Genomic DNA, 18,931 nt, shown 5'->3' with positions numbered 1-18,931 from the left:
AGTAAATGCTTTTCTTACTTTTTCGTCCTATTTCAAGCTTAGTTAATGCCCCTATGCGACAACAAGATGCAATTATACAGGCCTCATGCTCAGAAAGTAATCCTTGCATGTTTTCTATTCAGGGGAAGACATATTCTTATTCATATTTAACAGTCTATGATTTAACACGGACAGATCAGATAAAATACGCTATTAATCCTTCATCAGCACCTTCGAGTTGGGATTCTTCAGATCTTACCACAGGTACTTCTCAAGATTTAGATAGGATTTTTGTAACACCAACACCCGTTCAATCTTTATACGTCCTGGTAAAGCCATCTACTTCAAAAACAATTTCAGCTCGTGCAGGCTACGCAATGACCTATTGTCGCGCATGATCTTTTGTAACAAATAAGGAAGGTACGTTTGATCTCACCGATTCTATGACCAAAGCAGGTTACACTCCAAATAGTGATACCCTATGCGTTTTTTTCCTCCAAAGAAAGGCCACTATTTCTTTTACTAGTTCAATTTCAGATTGGGCAGATTTCACTGCTCTTGAAGGATTTGACGATCAAGATCCAACGACTATTAGTCAAAATCAAGCATACACACTAACAGTTGATGCAAAACCGATCATACTAAAATTTCAATGCGCATCGGGTGATGAACTTCGTGTTACAATTACCAATGTACAAGGTGGTGGACGATACGAAGGATTTGGCTCAACCAATATCAATCCTACTCCACCAGAACCAGAAAATACTCCTACCGAAGTTCCAACTCCTTCTCCAGCAACTCCAACACCCGCCACTCCAACTCCAGCAACTCCCACTCCAGCTACTCCAACTCCAGCAACCCCAACACCGGCTACTCCAACACCGGCTACACCAACTCCAGCAACTCCAACTCCAGCCACTCCAACACCAGCCACTCCAACTCCAGCAACTCCAACTCCAGCTACACCAACTCCAGCAACACATACTCCAGCAACTCCTAATCCAGAGACTCCAATTCCAGAAACACCAAATAATCCCCAAAAATCGCCTGACACATATTCGCCAACACCGGATGCCACGTGGGATGGAGAATATGACGATCCACCAAACGTTTTAATAAGAGGTAACGATATACCACAGATTTTCGATTCACATCCGCCAATACAGACAAATTATGTTAAGACACCACCACCAAAAGAAGTCGTGGTAATCTCGATCTCTTCGGCAACAATCATTGCAATTGCTGGAATTTCACTTTCAGTTTTCAATGCGGTTAGATCAGCTAAGTTGGTTAAAGATATTGTAAATGGTGTTGATGTTGAAGGTGATGATAACGATGATTTTTCTTTCGAAAGTTGGATTGATTTATCTTACTCAATATCAGACACATCTAATGATGTTTTTCATATATAAACTATTGTATGTATTTTTATTATCCATCAAAATATGACTTTTAATTTTTTTTCAAATTCATAAAAAATATACAGGTGGCTTTTTCTTTAGCGTAACATTAAATGAAGCCTACCTCAGAAATGACGCATTATCATAATTGTGGTTCATGTTGATTTCTTATAATCAACAATCTTTTATCCGAAATTCAATGGCATATATGATTTTTTACCAATGATATAGTTATATTTATTACATAAAATTATATTAATATGTATTTTGATGCTTTTAATTGAGTTATTCTTGAACTCAATGTTATTTTGTTGAATTTGAAATGAATTCATATTACAATAAAATTACTCGGTACATAGATAAGAATTTTGTTTGATTTATGCTTTTATTTACATGATGATAAGTTATGATTTTTTTTATTGACATTTCATAGAGAGAAAATTTAACACTCAAGAATGTTACTACCTCTACTGATAATAAATGGATGAAACCGTTGTTAAAAAAAGTTCGAATAAAATAAAAAATTTAAATCAAACAAACACAAAACAACTTAATAAAGTTTCAAACAAAAATTTCATGGAATCATAAAAATTAGTGGAAATACGGTTGAATTTTCGGAAGCCGAGGCTGAATCAACTCAGGCTTTGGATTTTGGAAAGAAGTGCTATTATAAACATTCGGAGCACCAAATTGGAATGTTGGAAGTGGTAGTTTCTTCTCCTTGTGCTGATTCAAAAGCTTCTTCTGGTTATATTCTTTAATTCTTTGAGCGGCTCTTTTTCTTGCCTCGTAAGAATTAAATTTTCCAGCAGGCTTAGCAGGGTATGATTGATGCATTGGCTGTATAACAATAGGGTGATGGTGATTTTGTTGTTTTGGAAGCGGAGGAAGTAATGTTTGATTCTTAATAACCATCGGACCAGCATCATTAGACTTAGAAACACCTGTATCGAGTATGTAAGGCCCGATAGGTTGAGCTTTTGGAATCGGAGCATTTTTCATTTGCTCGTAGAAGACTGCAAACGGGACACGGCATCCAGCTGCCTGCCATTTGACTTCTGCTGCACGCAATTGCTCGAAAGCTGGATGCAATAAAGCATCATGAGCTGTAATTCTGTCTGCTGGGTTATAAATCAACATCTTTCCCATAAGATCGACTGTTTCTGGGGAGGCCATTGGAATTATCTTATGTAGGTCTTGAGGAGTTCTTTGTGGAAATGAAAATGAGATTTGAGTGTTTGGATTTTTACGGAATTGATTAAGTAATGCAATAGATGGAGTACCTACAATATTGTGAATACGTGAAATTTGATCAATTTCGTGCTTGCCTGGGAAAAGAGGTCTTGTTGTCAATAATTCATAAAGCATACAGCCTACGGCCCAAATATCAACTTCTCTGCCATATGAGCCACTTGTTAAAATGCATTCTGGAGCACGATACCATCTTGTGCTGACATATTCTGTATATGGTCCAGAATTTGATACTGCACGTGTAGAGCCGAAGTCGCAGAGCTTTAGTTCTAATGTTGCTTTGTTTACCATGCAGTTCTCTGGTTTGACATCACGATGGAAAAGATTTTTTTCATGCATATAATCTAAGGCTTTAAGAAGTTGATATATCAAAAGAAGAGTTGTCTTTTCATCACATGGCTTTTGGTTGTCTCTAACAAATTCATATAAATTTACATCCATTAATTCGAAAAGTAAAGCGACATATCCATCTTGGCTGTTGTAAATAACTTCATATAGTTTAATAATGTTCGGATGACCTTGAAGAGCTTTAAGATATTGAACTTCGGGTAATTTATTTACTTCTTCGATTGTACGATATCTCTTTTTGAGGCGCTTTATAGCAAAGACCTGCTGAGTCTTTGGGTTCTTAACCTTGTAAACTTCGGCAAATGAGCCTTCGCCTAGCTTTGCAATAATCCTAATGTCATTATTCATTTTGAAAAAATGAGAAAAATTTAAGATTATTCCATGAGGGATATATTTAAAATTGCACAATTAAAATGATATCAATTGAATATTTTTAAAATTCGTAGTTTTTAGAAATAACGAGTTTATCGTATTTGCCTTGCTCGCTCCCATCTCAGAAATGATGATACAATAATTTAAAAAACTTATTAATTGTTCTTTTTATTATGTTAATTTTGAATATACTGATATGAAAATATATGATTTTTGGTTATCATGAATAGAACATGATGACTTCATGAGTATACAAACTTTCCTCACTATGTTTTAATTTTATATAACCATTGCTCCTAGGCAATTCAAGGTATTTCAATTTCATATTGATATTGTTGTCAACTCATTTTATTTGATACCAGAATACAAAATTTCATCAATATGTCATTCATACATAATGATTAGACAATAAAAGTGTCTTTGATAATGATGAGAGAATAAAAGTGTCTTTGATAATGATTAAAGAATAAAAAAGTCTTTGATAATGATTAGAGAATAAAAGTGTCTTTGATAATGATTAAAGAATAAAAAAGTCTTTGATAATGATTAGAGAATAAAAGTCTCTTTGGTAATGATTAGAGAATAAAAAAGTCTTTGATAATGATTAGAGAATAAAAAAGTCTTTGATAATGATTAGAGAATAAAAGTCTCTTTGGTAATGATTAGAGAATAAAAAAGTCTTTGATAATGATTAGAGAATAAAAGTGTCTTTGATACTCTTTCTAAAATCTCTGTACACTAATAAAAAAACTTTGATAAAACATTTATAAGTTATTTATTAAGTACTACAGTGTATTTGAATAAGTTTAAAAAAATATATAGTCTTTGATCAAAGTGTCCTTCAACATGATTGGGAGGTATTTGTTCAATAATAAAGAGTATTCCAACATGAATAGAGAGAAAAAGAGTTTTCAACATGATTGGATAGTATTTGTTGAGTAATAAATTATCTTTGAATAAAAATAGGGAGTATTATATTAGTAATAATGAATTTTTAAACTTGATTATCAAGTTTTGAAAAATGATTAAAGAGATAAAGAGTCTAGGAACATGAATAGAGACACAAATGATACCATTTCTATATACAGAAAAAGTGACATTCAAAAATTGTGAAGTTTTCTGAATTTTCCTTTGAGAAAGACCTTGAAGGGGGTCCTTTCTCAAGGTCAGGGCCCCCTTCTAGTCTTTCTGGCCCTGGAAGGAGCGCTTCTGACTGGTCTGGGCGCTTCTTCCAGGAAGATCAGAAGATTGCGCGAAGTTCGCGGCAAGTGCATTCCGACACTACAGATGCACTTGCCGCGACATATAATTGCGAGTGTCTGCTGCTTTAGTCAAAAGAAGCAGCAGACACTCGCAATGCGAACCGAATTGTCCCAGAAAGACCTTGAAGGGGGTCCTTTCTCAAGGTCAGGGCCCCCTTCTAGTCTTTCTGGCCCTGGAAGGAGCGCTTCTGACTGGTCTGGGCGCTTCTTCCAGGAAGATCAGAAGATTACGCCAATAGGCTCATATTTTTCAAATTTTTACTTAAAATATTATGTATTCTTTTATAATATATCCAATATCTCAATTCCAAACAAAATTTGATTCTAATCATAAATTGAATGAGTTCCGCTTACGTTTAGAATTTAATGATTTATATGATTTTTTCGTTTCCAGAAGAGTCATTGATATCTAATATCAAAAAAACAGCAAAGACACACTATAATAAATGATATTGAAGCTAAATATTACATATTTCAACATATCTCAAAAACTAATAACATTAGATCTCATTCAATGCCGAGCAGTTTCCCAAAGCATAATTACTTATTTACACAGAATCATGTATATCTTATTCACATTGCAAATTATATATCTTCTCACGAACCAACATGAAATAGACTATCCGGATTTAAATTCAAAGAAAAATCTAGTTCAAAGGGAATACTTACAATATGTAATCTCAGTGTTTATTATTGTAATACATGGGTTACACGTAATTTACAAATTGTTGCAATAATAGTAATGCAACAAAAATTTTATTTTTAGCTTATCACTTGATATATAATAATTACAAAAACTCAATCAAAAATAGAATTAGAGCAACTTTTTAAAATTGTGAGAAAAATTCTATCGGCACATTCTATTCAATTTTAAAGTATTTCTTTCATATTCCAATCGATTATTCAATAATTGCCGAACACAAATTTTAGTTCAAAATTCAAAAAATCCTTAAATTTAATTTCAGATGAAATCTCGCAAAAATAACATTGTTTTAACCATATAAATATATATTTTATATATTGTATAGTGATTTTTTAATATTTTTATGAGTAAAATCGAGAGTGAGGAAATGTGGACTACAAAAAACGATAGAAATGAATAGTTTACATGGAAATTCTATACTTACTAGTATTCAATGTCACTTTTGTGCTCGAGATTTTGATTCTAGTATATATCCAAGGAAAATGCTTTGTAAAAACACACATGTTGATAACGACATGATCACTTATATTGGAGCAATCCCAAATATATGCTTAAAATGAAGATTAGTAATGATAAAAAGATTTTGTCACTTTTGCATTGAAAATTTTCAATTCTTACAATATTAAAAAACAACACCATTATTAAATGAATTATTTTAATATAATATTTTTTTTTCAATGAAATACTTGGTCAAAATTGAGAAGGATGAAATCCGGTAGAGAATTCATTTTTATATTATGCTTGCTTTCCTTCTTAGTGCTAAGTTCGCACTTTGCGAAGACTTCAACAACATTAGGATATACCAAGTAATGGTTTCATCATTCCAAGATGGCGATCCAAACCTTGGCTACGGTACAGGATATGGTCCATCAGATCACAGGGGAGATCTTCGAGGAATTATCAATGCACTCGATTACATTAAGGGACTTGGTGTTAATGCCCTTTGGATGACACCAATTTTCGATTCATCAAATGGCCAAGGCGGCGCATTACTCCAATCAACTGGCTATTTTTGCACAAACTACTTTAAGATCGATCCAAAGTTTGGTGATGATGCAACATTTAGGGAATTAGTTGATAAATGCCATAAGAAAGGAATGTATGTTTTCCTTGATGGCGTTTTTGGACACCATGGTGGCGTTACTACAGCATCTCCATCAGGAAAATGGCCACAAGGAGGTAATAATCCAGTTTCATATCCAGGTTCTCTTGACTTTTACAAAGAAGTTGCAAAATATTGGATTGAAAACTACGGAATTGATGGCTGGCGTTTAGACCAATGCTATCAAATGTACCAGAACAACTATAACTACCTTAAAGAAATCAGACAAGCTGTTGAAGAAGCTTGCAATGCCAGAAAACAACGTGGAGAGAAATGGGGAACATTAGGTTACATCGTTGGTGAGAACTGGAGATCAGCCAGTGAAATCCAACAACAGACATACAGTGGAGATGGCATCAGATCAGCATTTGACTTCCCATCACGTTACTCATTAGTTAGAACAGTTGCCATGGAAGAATCTGGTGCTTCATCATATGTTCAAGAACTTGGAAATATATTCAAGACAAACTCTGAAAAGGGATATTACGGCCAAGTTTATCCAAACTTGTTCATTTCAAACCACGATGTCTGGCGCTTTGGTAACCTCATTAAAAACAAATACGGTTATGGCAAATCCAGCCAAGATTACTGGAAGAGACATAAAATCGCTATGGCTTTACTTGCATCATACACAGGACCAATCACAATCTACTACGGTGATGAAATCGGTGATTTGGCTGAATGCTGGACAGGTTCTAACCCATCCTGCGGTTCAAATACTTATTCAGATAACGTTGCAAGAACTAATGGCCAAATCACAGGATTCAACTCTGATCAGCAGAGCTTGCACGATTATACTTCCAAGTTAATGTTCGCTCGCGCAGAAAACCCTGCAATGTGGCGCGGTACAAGTGGCATTAGCTACGATGGCGGTGTAATGTTCAACTGCAAATACGATGATCAGACAAAGAATAAAGTCGTTATGGTCGTAAACCTTGGCTTGGATTCAAGAACAGTGACATATAACGTCGGCGGATCTAAATTGACAGATCTAGTCACAGGAAAGATCATCAATGGTAATAATGGTTCTTATCAGATCCAAATTGAAGCATTGGGAAGCGCTGTTTACAAAGTTGAATAAAAATATTTGATGTTATATCTTGTTTTTAAACCATAATAGATATATTTCGTATAATTACATGTTAATTAAACTGATTTCTGGTTTATATGATGAATTATAATGTCTTGTCTTTTTTCAAATTTCGATTTCTACAAAAATTCTTCGATAATCAATGTTTGATTGATGAAAAAACTGAGATTCAAAGCTGTGAGATATCGATTCCAATTTAAAATATGCAATAATAGTTAGCGAATAAATTGAATACGCGAAAATTTTGATGATTGTTTTTTGTAAATCTATGAAAACCCTTTATGATGAGGACGATACCACTTTTTGATACAATATAAATTAAATTTTCACAAGAATATCAATGAATACTTTCAAGTATAATTTTCAGGATACTGACACATTATATTCCCTCCGCCGCTCAGGAGCAGACCTTTCACATTACCATGATCAATTAGCTCGCGAAAGATCGGCTCGAACTCTGACATTAAGAAGGACAGCACGACCTACTATAGCAGGCGTCTTTGGAAAAGCCCCACAACCAAGCTCAAGTCGCCCTAAGCTTTTCGATACTGCGAATTTTCCATATCTAGACGTTGTTTATGCTGCAGATATCTTAAGATCAGGAAATGATTTCAAAATTATTGAATTTTTGTCCAATATACAACAAGTTTTTACTGCAACACCACCTTTGACTTACGGTTTGATCACTTCCGAAGACCTTTCTGAGCCATTAAACGAAGCGTTAATGAATACAACTTCAGACGCGACAATTATCGAAATAATAAAGACAATAACCTTGATATATCCGAAATCCGGTGTCAATCAAGAAAAATTGATTGATGACGGCTTAGCGTTCACTTTCTTAAATTATATGCAAACAGAGAATCAAGATTTACTAGTTGCGACGATTACATGCATTGATTCCATTTCAGAGATATCATCCTATGCTCGAGATTCCATTCTTTGTACAGGAATTTTGACAGATTTGATCAGAATTGCGACATCCCAGAGCGATATTCAATTGGTTCAACTGTCATGTGATGCAATTGACAGAATATTTGCTAATCCAGAACCGATTGAAAGCTCAATCCTTAAATCCGCGATTTATGAAGTTGTTGAACTTCTTAACATCCAAGATTTAGTTGCAATGAAGTCAGTTCTGCAAACAATCGTCTCCATTACTAACAAAAAGCCCAGTCTGGGCTTCATTATTTACGAAATGCAAATTGCGCCAAATATTGTCCAACTTTTAGAGCATCAAGAGCTTGCTTCCGCTGCTTTACCGCTCATAGGGAATATGTCTGTGAGCTCTGTTTCCAATATTAAGCAACTTCTTGACGCAAATTTGATTGATTTACTTTTCCGATACATTTCGACGGAATATACATCAGATGTCTTCTGGGTTCTATCAAACCTGATCGAAAGTGTTCCTCAACTTTTGGTTCCAGTTTTTGACAGCAATTTCATTCTACAGACTATTTCTTCGAGCGAGGATAGCGATTACGAACTCAAAAGGGAAATATCATTCTTCATCGCGACTCTCATTATTTTTACGCCGATACATAATATGGAAATTTTTATTACAGCGGAAGTCGTTGATTTACTACAATCCATGCTTGTTTGTGGTGTCGGATTAATAGTACTACGTGTCTTGGACGCGTTGACTAAGCTGATGTACACAATTCCAGAAATAGATCCTTCTCGGGAATTCGCTGAAGCAATGGCTTCGGAAGACATGAAGGATGAAATTGATAGAGTAATCGACTCAGGAACGCCGTTGATGATAGAAAGAGCGCACTTTTTAATTCATATGATCGAGGAATTATTGCTCAATGGAAATTAGTAAAAATGTTTGTTTGTTATTAATATAATTATCATCCTGATATACTTATAAAATCTCAAAACCATATTTTTTCACGAATTTCGCTTAGAATTCATAATTTAAATGATTTATTTGCATTTATTGAAACTAAAAACAGTATTTTATACAAAAATGTATCATTTTTGATATGTCTCTTCAGATTTTGAAATAGTATCTACAGTTTTTAGTTAAAAATGAATTTGTACATATAAATAGATATCATATTTTACTAGGGTAAGTTGGTGGAGTGTGAGCAGCCATCAGAGCAGACTTTTGAGAAAATCTCCATGTGATTTTGGCTAAAAATTCCGAATTCGATATATTAAAACTTCATTATTCCTAGAAGTAACTCAATTTGATTATAAATTATTAATCAAATAGCAAAAACAAATGACATTTTGATTTGGATTTCGAAAAAAGTAATAGTTTGTATGGCAATTATTTTTCATTTGTCTCAAGCAATTCATTTGAGAAATCTTCTTGAAATTTTTTGCGTGCTAATAAAAAAAATTTTTTTTGACACAACGTACATTTATTTTCTATGTCAGAAGAACTTTTACCTGAAGATGAGAAAATCGTAATAGGAGATGATGAACCGGATAAGCCAGAAGGCATACCATTTAATGAAGATGCCGATACACAAGTTATTCAAGAATCAAAGAGTTCATTTACACTTAGTGGAATGAATTCTCCAAGATGTCGTCAGCAGATTGCAGATTTTACAGAAAATAAAACATTACCGCCTCTATTTGAAAGACAGAAAGTTGCACAATACGTAAAAAGATGCCAAATTGATGCAATGAGTGAAGGAAGATACAAAGAAGCAGAAAAATATTACAATCTATTCCATGAATTCATAGATGCATGCCGTAATAGTGTTGATGATTCATCAAGAAAAACAGAACAAGAAGAATATTATCAGCAAATTCAACAATTAGAGGATCAACTATGGCAAATCAACGAACAATTCAAAATGCAAAAGCGAAAACTGAATGAAGAAAAGGAAAAGATGTCTGCGCAAGTAAATCAAACGTATCAACAAAAGGTTGAATCATTTATTAAAAAATGGGAAAGTGATAATGCATTAGTTTCGTTTTCTAGACCATCGTACCAACTTACACAGCTTCGCGATCGAGAAAAAGCTTTAATTCGAAATAAAGAATGGAAACAAGCAACAAATTTGAAAAGTGTTGCTGATCATTTAGAAGCTGAAGAGACAAAGAAAGCGCAGCAGAGAGCTCAAGAAGCCTGTCAAAAAGAAAGAGACAAAATTGAAATTGAATATCGTAAAAAACTTGCGGAAGTTGATCATAGACTGGATTACGCCAAAACTAAGATAGAGAAAAGACACCAAGATATGCTTTATCCTATTAATTCCAGAATTTCAAAACTTCAATCAGACATAAAAAACGCAGGAACAGGATTGACTGCAGAACAGATCAGAGCGAAAAATGTTGCTTCCATTGCTGAGGCATCTGCTACATTGACTCCAAGAACCAGAACAAAATTAAAACAAATTAAAGATAGACAAGTTCAGTCTAAACTTAAACTTCATGGAGTCACTGATTCACAGACTCAAAAAACCACTGCTCGTGTTCATTTAGTTATTCCTAGCTTTGCTGATACTCCTGTGAAATAATTTTCTTTTTTTATATTGTTATTTTGTTATTTTATGTAAATGTTTGTATTTTATTCGATAACCACCATAGTAATTTTGATTTTAAGTGATGGAAAATATGAGATATTTTCGAAATTTCATATTTTGGAACAAAAAAATCATAAAAAATTAATTTTTATCAAATATTTTGAACAAATTCGTTATACTATTGTTTAGACAATTCATTATTTTAGATTTAATAATTTTCGCGTGTAAATATCTCAATTCTCACAATTTTTGAGAACATTACGTCAAAAATAAAAAACGCATTGTAATTAATAAAAAAAGTCAAATTTTGAACTTCATTACTCTAACAAATTCATACATTTTATTTAATATTGGTATTCCGCGGACTTTTCAGGCCAGTCTCCGTGTTCAGCGCAGTACATAACAACTTTCATCATTCTCATCGATTCTTCGACACTTACGTCGAGTTTTTCAGTGAAATGATCGGTATAAGGGACAGCAAACACGAGAATCTTGATATGCCTGCAAATGGCGATTGCTTCCATTGCGTAATCGTTGTAATTTGCTTGTACGTCACAAATTACAGCTCCTGGCATCATAAACAAGATTCTAACGAGGTTAGATCCTGTAGGCGTAAAGAGGACTTTGATATCTGACCAAACTCGAGCAGTTTCTTTGACAGTTGGGAAATTATCTGGAATAATGATCCAGTCGTATTGCGGATATGTTTTCTTTATGTTGTAGTATATTTCGGCTAAATTTGGAATAGTTCTACGATAGGAAGATTTCCTATTTGTCAGAACGTATTTCGTTGGAACTTTTTCCTTGATATTGAATGCTTTAAGCAGTTTTGATGATAATTTCGTCAACGCTGCTCCCATATGTGTTACATGTGGCCCTGGATCTGCCACGACGTATAATTTGTGAGCAAAGATCCAATCTCCCTGATCTATGGTTATAAATTGACTGTCTTTCATTCCGAGGGCATAGAGGGTCTCGTAGACGTACGGTTTCGTATTTCCCAAAATAATCGAAGATGTGGCTATAACTTCATCAGGGAACATCATGAGAGGGGCGAGGACATCAAAAAACCAATGCCCGTAATAAGTGACAACGAAATTGCCTAAAGCAATGACTGAATCATAATGGTCGGATACGTTACCGCTTCCATGGGCATAGAGATCCATCTGAGTGCCTCTGAAATTCCACTGCGAAGGAACGAGCACTGAATAACCATCTGTGTAACTTCCGTAAACATTTGCGTATAAATCTTTCAAACAATACCAAGTTCCGTCCAATTTTTCATCGAAATGGATGATTTCTTCAAGAGTAGTCAGATTCATATGGTTTGAAAGATAATATTGTTCAGTAAGAGAGTCAATAATTAGAGGATTTGGATCGTGAGGAACATATTCAATAACTTTCTCTTTGTGTATAATGTAATCGTTGGGAATATCAATCTTAGAACCTGAAACATTTAAATATTCAACACCTTCGATAAATGTGATATTTGAACGTCGGAAATAGAGATTTGAGCATTCTGGTTCTGTTTGAAAGAAGTTTATAAACATTATTCCTAGAAGCATCAATGAAATTAACCAGCGAATCCTTACTTTACTATAATATTCACTGCGTTTCATTGATTTGAAATTTCAAATCCGAAAGAAAAGAATTCTGACAAAATTTTGTTTTACATTGGCAAAAATAAATTATTCATAAAATCATAAAGTGATATTGCAATAACAATATCTATATCATGATCTAATGTAAGTTTTAACTATGTTTGGTTCTGGATGAGAATAATTTATTCTCAGAAATGCATATTATGACTGCATGATGTTTAAACATCTTAGACTACTTTTTCTCACAATTTCAGTCTTTTGTCAGTATTAATTGAACAATTGGACAACATATCTTTTGCGAAATATTTAATAGATCATAAAATTTCTTTTCCAAAACAAAATCTTTAATATTACATCTCTATATTGTTTGGTTTCTCATTGTTACATCTAAAAAAAGTAAAAATTAATGATAGAATTAAAATTTTACATGGTAATAAAAAGCAAGAATCAAAAATGATATAATACATCTTTGATCCTTGTGAAAATCAAAATTATAAAATAAATACATTACATACAAAAAATTAAAAAAATAATTTGGAGATTTTGGAATTTGGAAGTCAGGAAAACATTGCACAGATGTACACATGTTAAGTGGAATAGGTCTGATCTGTTGCAGCATTGTTGTGTAATTAATTTTGGCAATTTTACACATTTCTCGGACAAAAATAATCCACATATCATCAGGAACTTCAGGAGCAATAAATTCTGGGTTCTGGAACTCTTTCAAAGTGTTTTTGATAACATTTGGACTTGAATACAAATTTATATCCCAAAGTTCCTTGAAAAGCTGCGGAGGATTGAATCCATCGAGTTTATATGGGTCAAAGTCCTTCCATATGGTCTTAAAAACCGTTGAAGCAATAACATTAGAAATTGCGGTCTCCATCGTTTTATCGAAGCAATCCTCGCGTATAGAAACGATTCCTAGCAATGAAACAGCGTTGAACAGCTTCATAGAAGGGACATCGAAGTGATTTATGATTAAATCGATATCATCTTCGAGAAAAACTAAAGGATATCCATAACTAGGCTCGTCATCTGGTAGTTCTATATCAAAGACGAATCTGTAGGGCCTAGTGATCGGATAACTTAAGTTTTCGGACAATCTTGAAATAATTTTGTTGAAAATATCGAAAATTTTGGAGAAATTGCCAATTTCTCGCATTTTCTGGGAAGAGAGAGTTATTATCAAGTTCTCTGCGACGATTTCGCCACACGGAACTTCGAAATTTTTCGTCATTTCCCAAACAGAAGAGTCATCGAACTGAGCGACCGGATGTCTACAGAAATTGGAAAATTTTACGGTTATTCTGACGGGTTCGTCCGTTTCTATGTTCATGGCGACGTAAACTATTCCTCCGAACGGCGAAACAACTTTTGTGACCTTTTCTGTTAACGGGAAGACACAAACTGTTAACGGCCATCGTTTCCACGGCGGAGATTTCGGAACTAACGATTCGTGGTGGCATCCGATATGAATATGTACATCTGGCATTGGTTCTGAGATTTCTATCTCTCCGATCACGCCTGCAGGTAGATACAAGCCCGTACTAACCCACATTTCTGGTCCTAGTTCCAAATGTTCTTCGAAATTAGATAATTCAACGTTTCCTGTCGCTCCTGGGAAATCCTTGTACTCCGGAATAGCGACAACGTTCTCAGGAGGTACTTTAGTGTATAAATCTGTCAAAAGAATGGCAATTAATGGATGGCAAGGCTTCGTACAAATTAATCCGTTTTCGTTGTAGCCAGTTCGCTTCAGGAATTCCCAGGATGTGTTCAATAAATCTATAAGCTCATCCTTGAAGTTGTTGTCGCAAACCATGATGAAATAACGTAAATTTGTTATAATTTCGTCTAAAGCCACAGGATCTGGGTTGTCGTTCTCGATTGTGAGTTTGTAGGTCGCTATCTGTGAAAGGAGATTGCATTCGCGAACATAAGTGAAGACATTGTAGACAAAAATCGAATCCATGAAATCTTCTTCGTCATTCATGATTCCGTAAGTAAATGCGAGATTAAATTTATAAAGAAGCTGATTTATTGACGATGTAAGTGAATTTAGGTCATTATTAACATAAAATATTATTAATCCGCCTCCTTCGTTTACAAAATTAAGTACATTGTCGAATTCTGATTGATCGTTAAATTCTATGGTACTTGGAATAAGAAGAGCTTTGAAATTCTTGTAACTTGTGAGAAATCCACCCGAATCTGTAAAAAATCCGAGTTCTTTGAATGCTTCTGTCACTATTTTTGAGCCATTTTTATCGAATTGCAATGCATAAAAGGGTGTCATGGCTACTGAGCCATTTGTGATCCATTTTGTTGCGTTAGATAATAATTTAAAAGTATCTTCATATCGAAGTGCTTTATTTGATACTAAATTGATCTGTGAAAATAAAAGCACACGCCCTTGACCATATAAACTCGCTGAAATGACTGGTAACTTAATTTCGAAAGGTGTATTCATATCTAGCTTTAATACTGAAGTAACAATGGGAAAAGAGTTCTTCCCTAGGCATACTGATGGCATCATGTTCCTCGGTGCGGCAATTTTTTTGCACCCATTAGTGATAAATTCAAAAAAATGAGGAATTAGAGAAATCAAATCACTTTCGTCAACTTGCTGACTTAAAGAGCTTTGATTGGAGTTCTGAGCTGTGATCTTCCGCCGTGTGGGAGCAGAACAGAACTCCCACAACCCATTTTTTATTCAAGAAGATTTTTTATTTTTCTTTAGTTTTCTGAAGAATACCCAATTGTTCGTTTTTTACACTTTTCTTTCAAAAATTTTACTCCATAAACAAAATTTAATAAAAAGTAGAGGCAGATTCAATCATCTAATGAAAATACTGATCGATGGTATGCAACTGTGTAGTTTTCACTAGAAATCGCATACTTGGCCACCTTATCGCAAGATTATTTTTCCTTTTTTAGGTTTTTCTTTGAATTAAGAAGGATTCGAATCAATCTATCAAACTAAATCTCTCTAACCGATCAAATGCACTGTGTTGGCATCCTTATCTTTGGAAATTAACTTTCATTATTTTACTTTTTTATTAATTTCGAATCATTCCATTATGATATTGGTGCACAAATCGTTGGGTTCTTTTTTGCACATTTCAATATGTCATAATCTATTAAAAGATGAATAAATGTTGACATTTTTCTGATTTTAATGCGTTATATCGAATATTGTATGGTTTACGTACTATATGAAACCTGCAAATCACATACTTAATCCCATATTTATAACTTATTACTTATTTTTTAATTTTCATTCTGAATTTATCCTTAAATTTATTCTTTTAGTCATGACATACAGATAGTTTTGTCTAATGATTGCCACAAAGAGCTAACAATGTTCAATTTCTATGCTGATTAGTGAAAAATCAATCAAAATTTAAAAAAACTGTTTCCAACTCTCAAAAAATATTCGTTCAATTAATTTGAACCAATATACATAGTACAGCAATTTTAATAAGATTAATTTGAATACAATTGCCTTGCGATCATTTGGCAGTTTTTTTTCAAATGATTTTTGGTCTATTTGTTTTTCTCCTTATCTTATTAGTATTATTCGCCATTTATAGGCTCACACTCAGCTACAAGCCAAAGGTCGTTGTTAATGAGAACGGAAATATGGCGCCGATTCTTGCAAGAATGAAGTCGATCACGAAACCATTCAAACCAACTCCATGGCTTATCAATGGACACTTCTCTACAGTCTGGGGTATCCAATTTAGGAAAAAATCTACATTTAAGCCATCAAGAGAAGAAGTTTCATTTCCTGACGGCGGAAATGTTGTTCTTGACTGGTTTAAACGTGATATCTCACCTGAAATACCACTTCTTATTGTCTGCCACACTCTTGGTGGCGGAACACGCGAACCTTGCACGAATAATATGTGTATCAAAGGAATGAAACACGGCTGGAATGTTGTTGTTGCTACATGTAGAGGTGCCAATGGATCTAAGATCACTACAAAGCGTTTATACGATGCAGTAAGAACAGATGACTTAAATTTCCTTGTTCAACACTTTAAGAAGGCATTGAATCCAAAACATATATTTATTGTTGGTTTCTCTCTAGGATCATCAATCGCATGCATATACTCGTCTCAATACGACGATGTTGATGGAGTTATGTCGATCTCTCACCCAGTCAATTGCGAACTTCTTGCAGATAAACTCGAAGGACCACTGCAAATGAAGTTTTACATCCCTCTTATGCTTAAAGCGATCAAAAAGACATTGTCTAAGAATAGTTTTATTCCAGAAGAACAAAGAAAAGCATGTATGTCAGCGAAAACATTGCGAGAACTTGATGAAGCGTGGACATCGAAAGAACTCGGACTTCCTCATGCAGAAGATTATTATCGCGCTGTAACTCTTGACGAAAAGAAAATCAAAAACGCGAAGATTCCATTACTTATCTTCAATGCAGAAGATGATCCATTCACAACACAAAAATTAGTTCCAGAACAACTCATCCGTGAATCAGAAAACGTTGCATATATTTCCACTCCAGAAGGTGGCCATGTTTCATTTGTACAGGACTCAATGGACAAAATTCATATGTTGAAGATGTCGCCATCGACTACTTCGAATCTATTCTTTCTTCTAAATCTGAATAAAAAAAAATTCTATTTACATTCAATGTAATCAGATGATTGTCCAGATAAAGTTTTGAAATGTCCTGATTTTAACCAGAAAATGGTAAAAAATCAAATTTCATGTGCTTAGAATTACTTTTAATTTGTGTTATTATAAAATTTTTATGACAGAAAATGGCACCACAAAAGTGTTAACTTTTGATAGTTTTCTTGATTTCCTTATGATTGTTTTTGTTTTCTTCAATGTAATCTTCGACAAAAAGGAATTGATATTCGATCTAAGATCATTAAAAAGCGTTTATATGATGCTGTAAGAACAGATGATTTAAATTTCATTGTAAAAAACTTTAAGAAGACATTGAATCCACAACAAATATTCATTGTTGGTTTCTCTCTCGGATAATCAATTGCATGCATATATTCAACTAAATACGAAGATGTTGACAGAGTGATGTCAATATCTCACACAGCCAATTGCGAAGTCCTTGCTGATAAATTCGAACATACATTACAAATGAAAGGAATCAACGCCTTCGATTTCTAAATCGAAGAATCTTAAATGAAATAAACTCTCCACTATTTGATTGAGTTTTATGATTATGTTTTATTGCTGGACAATAATATGTTGAATAATGAGATATAAATGAATCTAATTGTTCAATTGAATCATAGCTAATTGGATCATTTCTTACAGTTTGAGTGACAGTGTTATTAATAAAGTAACAATTATCAATAATAATTGGTTTTGGAGAAAATAAATAGTTTCCTTTATTTCCTATGAATGAACAATGTGAAAATGTAGTTGAATTTTTATAACTATAAATTATTCCATTATCACTTCCTGTATATTCATTGTTTAAATAATTACATTTTGTATTATTACATCTATGATTTAACATTCCAGCAAAAAATGTAGATGATGTATTTGATACTGTTGTGAATTTAATAATTCCTGTTCCTGTTGGATTGGTAATGGCATATGCAGCATAACAAGTAATTTTGTGATAAGATGTATTAATATTACTTACTTGGATATCTCCAAAAGCATGTTTAAGAGAAGCCCAGTATCCACTGCATTCTGAAACTGAACATTCAAAAGCATAACTTTTCTTGTAAGTAGTTTGAACTGAACAAATGTAATATCCACATCCATTTTTATTTGGATTTTTATTTTCTGAAAGTAATAAACAAATATGAACTAAGATACGATCAGGGTGAAGGATATAGAATGATCCACCATGATCTGTGGAGCTGTTATTGCAAAATGTGCATGTTTCGAGTAATACTTTGCCGTCATAATGAATGTAAATTGCTGTTTGATTATAATGGAAAGAAAATATTGCATGATGAATGTAATAATTCCCTTTATGTTCTGATATGGTTTCGTTCTCTGTTTTATTATAATGCTCAATTGAGCCGTAATAATCAGAAAAACTCTTTTGAAGTGCATAAGCATTCGCTAATTCATAAAATAGAATAGTGGCTGCTAATTTATTATATAGAATAAGCTTAAAACCCTAACAACTTAAAAGTTTCTTGAAAATTATAAACAAATAAAATTTTATGTCAAAATTTGGCAACACAAAAGTGCATTGAATTTTGATTTTCAAGTAAGTATTGAATTCAATTGAGATTCTGACATATATTTAAGGATATTGTTTTGTCCCCCAGGGGGAAGTTATCCGATTCTCATTATATTTTCAATGACAAAATGGATAT

At 33.6% G+C, this 18,931-nt stretch overlaps 9 protein-coding genes across 9 annotated transcripts; 6 read left to right on the top strand and 3 right to left on the bottom strand.

Annotated features, from left to right (window-relative positions):
* Positions 1-5: 5 nt before the first annotated feature.
* Positions 6-377, top strand: TVAGG3_0772710 (uncharacterized protein; the record flags this gene model as incomplete). Its single annotated transcript, XM_001319097.1, has 1 exon — positions 6-377. One exon carries the CDS (start codon positions 6-8, stop codon positions 375-377), a length of 372 nt encoding a protein of 123 aa, XP_001319132.1.
* Positions 378-422: 45 nt separating this feature from the next.
* Positions 423-1,391, top strand: TVAGG3_0772700 (uncharacterized protein; the record flags this gene model as incomplete). Its single annotated transcript, XM_001319098.1, has 1 exon — positions 423-1,391. One exon carries the CDS (start codon positions 423-425, stop codon positions 1,389-1,391), a length of 969 nt encoding a protein of 322 aa, XP_001319133.1.
* A 370-nt stretch (positions 1,392-1,761) lies between these two features.
* TVAGG3_0772690 (protein serine/threonine kinase protein) lies at positions 1,762-4,415 on the bottom strand (the record flags this gene model as incomplete). Its single annotated transcript, XM_001319099.1, has 1 exon — positions 1,971-3,326. The coding sequence occupies one exon, from the start codon at positions 3,324-3,326 to the stop codon at positions 1,971-1,973; it is 1,356 nt and encodes a 451-aa protein (XP_001319134.1).
* A 1,637-nt stretch (positions 4,416-6,052) lies between these two features.
* Positions 6,053-7,500, top strand: TVAGG3_0772680 (maltodextrin glucosidase family; the record flags this gene model as incomplete). The annotated part of the gene is made up of 1 exon (XM_001319100.1): positions 6,053-7,498. The coding sequence occupies one exon, from the start codon at positions 6,053-6,055 to the stop codon at positions 7,496-7,498; it is 1,446 nt and encodes a 481-aa protein (XP_001319135.1).
* Positions 7,501-7,847: 347 nt separating this feature from the next.
* Positions 7,848-9,430, top strand: TVAGG3_0772670 (nuclear import signal receptor protein; the record flags this gene model as incomplete). Its single annotated transcript, XM_001319101.1, has 1 exon — positions 7,848-9,329. The coding sequence occupies one exon, from the start codon at positions 7,848-7,850 to the stop codon at positions 9,327-9,329; it is 1,482 nt and encodes a 493-aa protein (XP_001319136.1).
* A 94-nt stretch (positions 9,431-9,524) lies between these two features.
* On the top strand, positions 9,525-11,047 carry TVAGG3_0772660 (uncharacterized protein; the record flags this gene model as incomplete). Its single annotated transcript, XM_001319102.1, has 1 exon — positions 9,889-10,986. One exon carries the CDS (start codon positions 9,889-9,891, stop codon positions 10,984-10,986), a length of 1,098 nt encoding a protein of 365 aa, XP_001319137.1.
* Positions 11,048-11,179: 132 nt separating this feature from the next.
* TVAGG3_0772650 (glycosyltransferase family) lies at positions 11,180-12,625 on the bottom strand (the record flags this gene model as incomplete). Its single annotated transcript, XM_001319103.1, has 1 exon — positions 11,337-12,611. The coding sequence occupies one exon, from the start codon at positions 12,609-12,611 to the stop codon at positions 11,337-11,339; it is 1,275 nt and encodes a 424-aa protein (XP_001319138.1).
* Positions 12,626-13,008: 383 nt separating this feature from the next.
* Positions 13,009-16,042, bottom strand: TVAGG3_0772640 (peptidase M60-like family; the record flags this gene model as incomplete). The annotated part of the gene is made up of 1 exon (XM_001319104.1): positions 13,009-15,066. One exon carries the CDS (start codon positions 15,064-15,066, stop codon positions 13,009-13,011), a length of 2,058 nt encoding a protein of 685 aa, XP_001319139.1.
* An 88-nt stretch (positions 16,043-16,130) lies between these two features.
* TVAGG3_0772630 (acylglycerol lipase protein) lies at positions 16,131-18,767 on the top strand (the record flags this gene model as incomplete). The annotated part of the gene is made up of 1 exon (XM_001319105.2): positions 16,131-17,233. A coding segment is annotated over one exon (1,103 nt), but the record flags the coding sequence as incomplete, so codon positions are not given.
* Positions 18,768-18,931: the final 164 nt, after the last annotated feature.

This window comes from Trichomonas vaginalis, chromosome III, assembly GCF_026262505.1.
Source record: "Trichomonas vaginalis G3 chromosome III, whole genome shotgun sequence".
Classification (NCBI taxonomy): Eukaryota; Parabasalia; order Trichomonadida; family Trichomonadidae; genus Trichomonas; species Trichomonas vaginalis.
The sequence above is the reverse complement of the archived record's forward strand: the minus strand, read 5'-3'. Positions and strand labels throughout refer to the sequence as shown.